Here is a 10,895-nt window from a genome sequence, read left to right on the forward strand (position 1 = left end):
AGTAGAAGCCTAACCTCAGTGCCAAGCACCAGCTTAGAACTACATTGGAAGTCCTGCTTTAGTTTAGTTGGTCCACCTGTGTCATGTCACCCCCTTCAGTTAAAGAAAAACCAAGAGAGATCAGCAGCTTACCAGGACCATTGACCACAATGCAAACTTTACACAAAGTTGGCAGGCACAGTTATCTAAAAGTTAATCATAACTATCACCTTTTCTTAAACACAGAAAGCAAGAAAGTTGGCCAGTACACTTAAGCTCATCAGTTGCTGCTGCAGCTGCACAATAGCAGCTGTACGCTCCTGACAATGCATTTTCTTTCTTTAAGATGATGAGGTAACAAAGTAGACATGCAGAGTTCTCACACACACAAAAAAATAGTGCAGTTCTCAAGAAGCCCTTTATTAAGTCTAGGCATTAAAGGAGAAACTACTGTTATTCGCCATGCTTCTCGTCTTGAGGTGGTTCATACTGAGCCAGCTGTGGATTTAAAGAGAGGAATTTAGTTAGCTGCAACATTTCAGAGACACTTTCTACATTAATTGAAATAAATTCCTACATAAGTAGGAAAACGTTTGGTCTGGAAGTGTTCCATTTACTTTGTGCATTTTAATCCATCACTGATATTTATGCAAGTCCATTTTCAGGCCAGGCAACAAAGTAGCTCTTCCCTCAAAACATCACTTTGTCACATTGTATAATCATGCAGCCATAACAAGGAGGCTTTTAAAACTCACTTTCCAGCATATAGGTCTTGCCCTTAATTTTTCCTAGTTCCTTGTTCTAGGTCTCATTAAGTACTTTTCATCTCAAATAGCAGCTGATAACAATCACTGCCTTATAGGCTTTTGTCCTGGTTTTAGCTGGGATAGAGCTAGTTTCTTAACAGCAACAATACCCAAACTAACATTTCCTGTAAGCATTCTAGCTTTCATTATGCGTTCCGGAGAGTATGACCTAGGCAACTATACACTATACTTGTAAAGTTATTTCCAGAGAAACATATAAAAGTGTTCCTTGACCTCAGTTACATTAAAGATAAGCTTAAGCTTCAAAAACAGTTCAAGCATTAGGACTGATTCTCTGAAATATGCCAGTCCAGTTTCCTCAATTAAGATTCTTCTCTCCTGCAAATTGCAGAGTAGGTTAAAAATAACAAGGTACAAAAAAAAAAGAAATACTCATGTGTTTCTGATAGCAACACTAAATTACAGCAATCACTATGCCGCTGACAAAATGCTAGTTTAGTAATTTTTGTTATTCTTGTAGATTTTAGTACAAAAGATGGCCAGTACACAATTCAAAGTCAGTTTTCTTTTCCACAAATGGCCTATTGACTTCCTTCCCGCCTGTTCCACCCAAATACCTGACATTCTGACCAATAAATGTAAGGAAAAGAATAGATCTGATGAACGCAACAGAGGAACACCACCTATTTGGACATGATCCAAGTTATCAATAAATGCACAGTTAAAGATATGTATTTTATGCTAGAGAACTGCTTAAAAAATAATAATAAAAAAGCTAAGTTAGGCTTCTCCCTGCATTGTTTTTGCGCTGCGTGAACTTCTACAGTATGTCAGAGTGACAGGCAGAAGATGGTAGGGGAAAGAACGGGACAAACCAAAAACATTAATACTGGAAATATGTAGAGTAAGAGTTACCATTTGAAGGCTGAAGAAGGTGAAAGCGCAAATAAACTCATGATTATGGAAAGGCTTACTTCCTTGGTACAAGTTTTGACTTCTTTAAAAACTTTCTTTAAACAAAAACCCAGGTTACTCTGCTTTCATGTGTCTACTTACTATCAGTTGCATTTTAAGTCGGCTACACCAAGTGAACTGCTGGTCTATTGCTATTCCCCCTAAAATTCTGCTCTTTGCCATATTTCCTAGTAAGAAATAACAAACGTAGCTGTAAGGACTCATAGTGGGTAACAGTGAAGGAGGAGAATTACTAGAACAGCAAGAGCGCTTTCTCCCAGAACTAAGGTGGGGTGTTTGTCTCCCAGTGAAAAAAACCCACAGGGATGTTCACATATAACAGCAGCCAGCCATCCTCTTCCAACAAACGCATGGAAACCTGTAGCAGCACATAAACTACTAGCTTATTAAGATCTCCTTCTTCAGTGTTGTTAGGTTCACAGTCAGTGCCCTCCGGAAAGGAAGTTGTTCACGCTCGGAGCTGTTTCAGACAGCCTGTAGACCCATTAAAAGAATGGCTCTGCCTTAGCTAGCACTTCAGATTCACTGTTGTTGCAGGTAGAGGAATACCGGGGTCATTTTAGCTGACAAGTGCAGATACTGTTCCACGTGGATACAAGCGCCTCCACTGGGAACATCCTGCCACGTGCAAGTCTGTGCGAGGTTACGCGAACTAATATAATATTCCCCCTTCAGCTGGCCTTTAGAAAGCCGTTGTAATAGATTCATCAGCTTTTTTCTTTTTCAAAACTCTTGTGAAAGCATGAGCTACATAAATTCAGACAACGTAAACACATCCAGGCAGGATTGAACTCAGACATACTATTAGCCTCAATAACATTCTTTCACTAAATAAATATCCTAGTTTATCAATATGATTCCATGTTATAGAATATAAGTAGTGTCCCATCACAAAAAAATAAAAATCTTTACTATGATGAATTCTATCAGCATTCCTCAGCCCTTAGGCGACACAATGCAACAACATCTATCAGTTACTCTAACGGAACAAAGTTACCTGTATTCTAAGTACTAAAATATCCTTCCTGTTATGTAATATGGAACTACTGAGCAACACTAAGATGACTTTTACCTTGGTTTTCAGTTTTTTATTTTCTTCCAACACAGCTTCATATTTTTCTTTCATCTCTGCCACTTCCAAGCGAAGTGCCTCTATTTCTGGATTCTCAGGAGCTGAAGCTCCCAGATGATGCTTCAGAAAGCTGATATTTAGATGTTAAGTATTTCTTCAGGTAGATAGTGTAACTGCATTTTAACACTTATTATGAAGTTAGTGCTGCAATAGACATGATCGAAATTGAATTAAACCATTTAAGATTACAAGTGCTTTTCATCCTGCAGGATGAAGTTACAAAAATAAGAAAGCTTTTCAAGTTCATGGATATAGTCCTTAAAAAAGAATAAAGAATAAGTAGAAAACAAGGCATCAGTACACACAGGACAAATTCCCATGTTTTACTACACCCTCCTCTTCTTTTCTTCTCTTAAATGTCAAAGCTTTGAAGAGTTAAAAGGAATAACCAAATAACCAATTAAAGCAATAGCCAAAAAGGGAGGCTGCTTAAAACCAGCAAGAAACAAAAAGACATTAAGGTTTTTTCCTCTTTTGTATTATTAAAAAAAAAAAAGCATGGAAAAGCTGACGTCACTGACATCAGAAGCTACAGCTACTGTAAGTACTCAGATCTAATGCTGCAGGTCTACAACACTGTGTAACAGCCCATAACTTCACTTCATTATTGCTGGCCTACTGATAGGCCTAGTTCTCTCACATCCTGTCAGACTTTCTGTTAGCTTTCAAGAAAGCAATTATTAGCTAAAATGCATCCATAAAAGCTGTGTTCTCAACACAAGTCTTCTAAACAAGTCTCTCCAGTTCAGCTACGAGTCAGAAGCCGTACTGCTGTTTCGCGGCAAGTCTCTACAAACAACTCACGGAAGAGAAAAAGGATACTCCAGCGCACTATTTGGTTTCTCTGGTTCTTCATATAAGGCTACCAACACTGCAAATAGAAAATATTCAACAATTGCAAGAAGTTCACAGAACTTTTAAGTCGTTAAAACATGTACCAACAGTCAGAAGGCATACAAGTTGCATGCCACAATTATAGCACATTTTTCCCATTTAACGAGATTTTCACCTATATACTTCAACATAAAGAATAAGTCTGCTGTACAGGAGGAAACAGAGCATCTCATCCAGTAACAGCTAGACAGAAGTTTTGTTTATCCCTAACCACAGACCTTAGCTCTTCTAGCACAGAACACAAAACAGCCTGAACAATTTTTCAATATTCCACATGCAACCCTAGTACTGGCTTTCACCATCAAAATTGAAATTCTAACTATTTTGGAGACTCTCCCTTCATAAATCGTTATGTCCTCTTAAGCTATATCTTTGAACCACAGGACAATATCAGCACTTCCAGAACTTTCTGCATAAAAGCAAACCCTCATCAAACACCTACAGTTACAAAACTAAATGGCTACCATCAGAGTAGGTGACACTGATAATCTTTATGGATGGGGGCTCTAGCAGCCAACAGAGTGCCAGAGAGGTCAGGCACAAGCAGCAGTACCCTGACAGCTTAAATAAAACTAGCCATACACATTCCAACCCCATGTCTGGAGAACTCAGTCACACAAATACTCAGAAAGTTACCAAACATAACCACTCCCTGCTCCTCACAGGGGCACACACATGGCTATAGAAGACACCTGCTTTCATGAATACTTAGATGCCCTTCTCCTGCTTTCAGATATTCAAACTGCACAGCCAAGTTGGTTTTAAGCTAAGCGCTTAAGCTAAAAAAAAAAAATTAGGATGCCATATTGCTTGGAGTATTTGTTTTGCCGTCCCATACAATGCTTAGTACTGCAATACAAAGAAATCAAACAGTAGCCACGTGTCAAGCCGAGAACCTTAGCACAGTATCTATTTGCTTGACATCCTACATCTGCTGGTCCCTCTTTAAACGGCGTATTTTTCAAGCAGGAATGTGAACAGATTTTCTCCACCTAGTATTGGAAGGCTCTCAAAAGGGCTTCAGAAGGATTTAAAAGATGCCAAGGCATACAGAAAAAGCTAGAGTACAGATCAAGTTTAGCATCACCATTTTCCCCATTCATCTATGGAGAGTCACTTTCACAAAACTTACAGGTTCATTAGTTTTAGGAGAAGCACCAAGCTCCACTCAAGAAATAGTCTTTTTAAGTAGAGCACTTTTTAAGAGCATATTTGCTGTTACTTTGTGTCAAGCATTTACTGCCTCTGGAGAACTCTGGCAGAATAGCAGCCCCCCAAGAAATTCAGGTGCTTCCAAAAACAAGCACAGAGAAAAAGCACTTTGGCCGAGTAAGAGAGGGCTCCAATACACCACGTAAGGGGAAAGGAACAGCCTACCTATTCCTTTCGTGTCTCCACCATACCTGTTCCACACGCGTCTTTAACAACTGACCCACACACGAAGAACGTGCGCACTGCCGGAAAGGGGCTAACGCACTGCAGTTCATCGGCCACGTTCCCAAAGAGGTCCTCTGCGCCCCGCCCCCCCCCCCCAGCGCGCACTGCCTCGCTGCCCAGCTCAGATTCGATTTCGACCGCCGCACCAAGTTCTCCGGGCGAGTCCTGCTGGCGGACGCCACGCAGACTGAGGAGAAAGAGCGACCGGCTGGCCGGAGCGAGGCGAGGAGCCGGCGGAGCGCGCCCAGGCAGCGCGAGGGGCGGCCACACCACAGCCGTGCAGGGAACGGCCCCCGCTCGCAGAAGCGCCCCAAGAGCCGCCCACGGGCCCCTCAGGCGGCACGACGCGGGCCAGAGACTTACCCTTGGTGAGCGTGTCCAACACCCCCGACTTCTCCAGGTACCGGCGGAACTGCTCCCGCTTGGAGTCCGCGGCCTGAGGGAGGACGCCCACACGGTCAGATCGGCGGCGCCCCCCCCTCAGCTACGGAGGCGGCTCGTTGGACCAGGCCGGCCCCCCCTCTCCGCCGCGGAGGCGGCACGAAGGGCAAAACCGATGCCAGCCCGCGGCCTGCCCCTCCGCGCAGGCGGCACAGTAAGCCGCACCAACCCCGCGCCGCCGCCGGCGCGCTCCCTCCTACCTTGTAATGCGCCATCTAACCCTCACCGCGCCTGCACCCAGCCGCGCGCCTGCGCGCTGCTCTTTTACGGCGCGAGGGCTTCGCCGCGGTTACCATAGCGACGGGCGAGCAGCAACGCCCTCGGCCGCGCCTTGCGGGGCGGGCGGCTGCCGCGGTCGCAGCAGCTTCTGAGCGCCCTCGTTCCCTCGCAGGGCTCCGCGCGGCCCCCTCGTCGCCCCGAGAATCGGAAAAGGCGGCGCTGCGTGCGCTTTCTCCGATAGCAGCTGCGGCCGTTGTCCCGTTCCGCCCTGCCCTTTTCGCCAGGTACGGAAGTGCATTTCGGACCCAGCGGTTCCGGGGCTCGCCTCTGCCGGCCAGCGTGCCGTGCCCCCGGCTGGCCGAGGGGAGCCGGAACAGGCGGCCCCCGGGCTTCCCCGGTGCGAGGACGCGCTGCCGCAGCAGGAGCCATCCGGACCGCGGGGCGGTGGAGCGCGTCCGCCCGCGATCGGGGCTGTACGAGCGATGCCTGTGGCATTCACTGCCGCCGAGCTGTGAAGTTCCGCCGCGCCTCGCAGCGCGGCCGTCGGTCAGATCAGTTTAAACCGTCGTACCCGTGGCTTGACTGGTAACTGGAACTGACTGGAAAAATCGCAGGAAGAGGGAGTCGCAGCTGCAGCTGCAGAGTCGCCTATCCAAGGGGCTCCAAGGTTTTTTTATACGCGGTGAATCTTCACATCGAAAAGAAAGTCTTTTGCCTGAGCCTGGTTTAAAACCGGAAGCGGTTATACTGGTTTATTTTGTGAAACGCGGTGGTATCTACTGATAAAATCTGTTTATTGTAAAAAAAAGAACCAAACAAATAATCTTGCACCTGCGATGTTAGGGTCTTTTCACACTTTTTCTGCACACTCTACTGCAATGTCTTCAGTTTTCACTAAGTTTTTTGTCCGTGAGGTGATGTGATGAAATAGAAAGTTTGACCCATATCCACACAAAAAAAAAGGTAATAAATATCCTGTCAGCAGCGGAACACCCAATTCTTTTATATTTGTCTTGAACCAGCAGAAATGTAAATGTCATATCCCATATGTGAGCATCTAAATGCTAATTTTCTCTTATTTAGACAGTGGGAGCAGAGAGCATTAAATACTAAGCTTTTTATTACAGAGACATTAAATGCAAAACATGCATTAGTACAGTTATTGCCCACAGAAACTTACTTATCAAGAAATGCAAGTATTAAAGCCACAGTAGCTGTATCAACTGAGCTAAATCACACCATACATTTCTGTACATTCCTGTATATTACACAATGTTAAATTTACAGTGTGAGCGGAATTATCATAGGGCTGTATTTATGTATACATGCAAAGCAATCCTAGAGGTGAGAAGAATAGCTGCTAGAGAGAAATCTACAGTGACTAGTTTAATAGTGTTAATGCATTATCTCTTATGTGGACAGGGCCAAATTAATGCTGCTGCTGCAAGTGAAAAAGCCTTTAGGTTTTCTGCCTTTTTTTTTCCTAATATTGTACAGTCTTTGGCCAATCTGAAACATGGCTGGCTTGTAGCATAATGATAATGCACAGTAAGAATTTAGTGATGCCGTAACATCGTGATGCTACCTCTCACAAATTGTTTTTCCAGTACACATACACTAAGTGAAATTCACTAGTAAAAAATACACGCGTATATGCTAATGCATCCCAGATGTGACCACCTCATCAGGTATTTACAGCCTGTCAGTGCTGTGCGACTCAAGTAAGTGTATTTCATTCATAGAAGTCTTGATTACAAATGTAACACAGTGTTTTGTTCATCTGTCCCTCCTTTATCCTTTCAAGATGTTTCAAGGAACTTGCCTACACTATATGGACCAGAGCATCTAGTAGATAAATGTCCTTTATTTGTCTTACTACCTCTATAAAAAGCATGCTCCTTCTAAAAAACTATAAGCATTCTTTGATTTAAAGTTTGTTGGAATTCAGGGGACAGATGGACCCCCACAGCATCCAGAAAAGGAGTAGTTTTAAAGTTTGATAAACCTTTTATACGTTTTTTGACATTGTAACTGAAAGTAGTAAGGTACTACTTCCCCCCCCTCCCCCCCCGTAAGGTTTCTGGTTTGTGAAGTCCAAAATTTCAGAATAATCAATTTCAGGAACTTGTTTTCTGATTAAAAAAAATAATAATTGTTAGCTTATCAGTGTTATGCAAAATCTCACAGTTAACGCTCACAACTCAATACTTCATGATGCTTCAAAAATGTAACAGCTTATTTAATGGTAACAGCATACGATAAGACATTCACTCTGATTTATTGCTGTGGAAGTCAGTGGTGATACACTGAAAAAGTGTACTATGGAGTCAAAGTATTAGTGATACGTGTATCAAACGTTTTGTTCTTTTGTATTTAATGCAGTTCAAACAGTGGAATATGCCCGACATTCTGCTTTCCGACAGCTATCAAAGGTCTGTCTGAATTTTCAGAGAGATTAAGCAGAAACATATTTACCAATAATTAATGTCTCCTGAGAGTGCCAGTGCCATCTTTAGCCTAATTTCATTCACTGATCTTCGTAAAATATATTGTTAGACTGTAATTTTGTCTTCTACTTTTTTTTTTCAGTTTAGATAATATCAGCTGTGATTTTATGCCTCACTTTTCCTAATAGGTGGATTTATATGATGTATTTTTTCCTTTTTAGCTGGAAGGGTAGTGTAGAAGTTTATACAATGAGGTCTAAGCCACCCGTTCATTACAGAGGAAGTAAAAAGACTGTTAGAAGTTACTTAGGTAATATTCCAAAGGCTACACAACTTTTCTATGTGAAACAGCTGGTTAAAGTTGAACGATTTAGCTACCCATATATATAGGTCTTGCTTATGTTGCAACGTTCGGTAATTATCCCAACACTGACTAGTGCAATTCATGGGTTAATTCACACTATATTTGAAGATCAGTGGGGGCACGCCTGCTGCTGGCATTACTTGACAGCGACAGTCGCCTAGACAAAGAGAAAGGCTTAGGACTATCGCAGTTTCTACTTTGTTTAGATTCTGAGCTCACCTCCCCTGTACAGTCTGAGTGTCTGTTCGGCTAGAATTTTTTATGTCAGCATTGGAAGGAGGTTGGGCTTTGTTTGCACTGAAACTGCTTTGTCTTCCATTGCTGTTCTTGGAAGAGAATTTGTCGAAGTTCCTGCACTCTCAGCCATTGCTGAGCAGTTCCAAGATGTACAGATTCCATGTTGTCTTCTGCAACCAGTAATAGGAAAGGAAGTTTTATCGGGTTGCAGTGAAGTTTGAGATGGCATTTCAGCAAAGCTTGTCAAGCACCCTGCTCGAAGCTATATTTGCGTTCTGAGTACCAACAAGGAAGTGTTTCTTTTCAGCTTCTTTTTGAGCATCGCAGCTTCAGTCTCAAGCTTGCCAAGCAAGCCTTCGTTATTATTTGTGCTAGTATTCTGAGCCTGATTGTCTAAAGCATTTGTAGCTGGCCTCTTCTTTGGCGATTTGTTTTCCTGATTGCGATGGGTGTAATTGCTGCGCTTTCTGTACGGTTATTTGCACAGACTGAAACATGGGAGGAGGATTTAGAACCGGGTAGACGGCACTGTCAGTTTGCTTTTCCATTAAAAAGGTGTAACTGCTAAGTGCAGAAGCAAGAGTTTTTGAGGGGTGGTGGATAGTCCTAAAGAAGGGTGTGGTATCACAGAGTATTTCTTCGATTTGTTATGTAGAAATTGTCAGGGTCGTCCTTGTTTTTGTTCTGCCCACAGAGTCCCATTTTAATTTTTCGGAATCCTAGGTGAATAATTTCTAGGATGTTTAAAAGCAATGATACAGTTGCTATTGATTGCATGAATATATGAACACTGTCTTTTCTGTTGGTCTAGATACAAAACAGTCAACTGTGTTTGGACATGGATCTCTCTGACATTTATAAAGGGGATCTAGATGAAAGCCATAAAGAAGATACTGCCCAATCATAAAACCGACTTCCACTGCAGATCTTGTGAAAATATGTATCACGTAAGTGCAGAGCAAAGAGCCTCTAAGGGGTGCTTGTTTAGCTTTCTTTGATCCAATTGCCTGAGTTCTCTCTCCAGCCTTTTCCGATTTTCAGTCATTTCTAATTCAGTGCTTTCAAGCTCCACTCTTACCTGAGCTTTCTTTTTTTGCCTCTCTTTTCCAAGGCTCTTATCTGTATAAGGCATGACCCATATACACCAAGGAAGGGAAGACACAAATATAACTTGCAAGACCCAGTATCTTATGAGAGAGATGGGAAAGGCCTCATCATAGCACACGTTCTGCAACCAGGTTGTTCTGTATTGCATATGAATTCTGATTGTTCATCATTCCAGACATCCTCAGTTGCCACTCCGAGGACAAGCATTCGAAATATGAAGAGGATCGGTAGCCAAATCTTTCCAATAATAGTAGAATGAATGTGACCTCCTCTAAAATGCCTCCAAGGAAATTCCAGTCTCCCAGGGTTATTCTGCCATCTAACACTAAAATGTATGAGAGAAAAAAGTATCAAACATTGTAAAAGCTGCAGTCCTTAACGCATTATGATAAAACACAACACTGGGAAAAACCATCGGATCCCACATTGTGACTGTGGCAACATGACCCACTGCTCATTGATCATCTAGGTATGATTCTCTCTCATTTACAAGGGTGGGAAGTGCATCATCTGCCCGTGTCTAATTATCAGTAAAGACTCCTGATAAGCACATCACTATGCAGCATTAAGCACCCTCAGTCTGCACCAAATTAGTGGAAACTAAGGTGCCTGACTTGTAGTAGGATTGAAAAGCGTTACGCGGTCCATTTGATCCATCTTCCAATAGCAGTGTGAAAGCAGTACGTTTATATTTAGATACTGATGAAGTTAGAGGAATATTTCCCAGTCCTCCTTTTGAATGTTCTGAGCCTCACGTAGCAGCTGAATTTACAGTAACATCCAATGACTGTTTTGCAGTGAAAACTGGTTATACAAAGGAACACGAGAGGGAATAAAGCATCTCGCTAAAATTGTATTGTTCAATTAAAAAATACGTTTAAGCATATAATTTGGTG

The 10,895-nt window shown here is 42.7% G+C and overlaps 2 protein-coding genes across 2 annotated transcripts; both read right to left on the reverse strand.

Annotated features, from left to right (window-relative positions):
- Positions 1-378: 378 nt before the first annotated feature.
- Positions 379-5,873, reverse strand: MYCBP (MYC binding protein). Its single transcript, XM_086625930.1, has 5 exons — positions 5,826-5,873; positions 5,548-5,620; positions 3,676-3,724; positions 2,794-2,923; positions 379-477 (listed from the first exon to the last, which is right to left on the reverse strand). The coding sequence occupies exons 1-5, from the start codon at positions 5,838-5,840 to the stop codon at positions 433-435; spliced, it is 312 nt and encodes a 103-aa protein (XP_086482056.1). The 5' UTR covers positions 5,841-5,873; the 3' UTR covers positions 379-432.
- A 2,048-nt stretch (positions 5,874-7,921) lies between these two features.
- On the reverse strand, positions 7,922-10,334 carry GJA9 (gap junction protein alpha 9; the record flags this gene model as incomplete). Its single annotated transcript, XM_009980803.2, is given in 7 exon segments — positions 7,922-9,677; positions 9,680-9,889; positions 9,892-10,010; positions 10,012-10,048; positions 10,051-10,122; positions 10,125-10,265; positions 10,268-10,334. Coding segments are annotated over 7 exon segments (807 nt in total), but the record flags the coding sequence as incomplete, so codon positions are not given.
- Positions 10,335-10,895: the final 561 nt, after the last annotated feature.

Source organism: Tauraco erythrolophus, chromosome 24 (genome assembly GCF_009769465.1).
Source record: "Tauraco erythrolophus isolate bTauEry1 chromosome 24, bTauEry1.pri, whole genome shotgun sequence".
Lineage (NCBI taxonomy): Eukaryota > Metazoa > Chordata > Aves > Musophagiformes > Musophagidae > Tauraco > Tauraco erythrolophus.

Excerpts from the sequence above, each read along its gene's own strand:
- MYCBP (XM_086625930.1), bottom strand. Across the intron at positions 3,725-5,547 it reads GTTGGACACGCTCACCAAGG|TGTTGGTAGCCTTATATGAA; the intron begins GTAAGTCTCTGG and ends TTCTATTTGCAG. Across the intron at positions 478-2,793 it reads ATAAAAAACTGAAAACCAAG|CTGGCTCAGTATGAACCACC; the intron begins GTAAAAGTCATC and ends TTAAATCCACAG.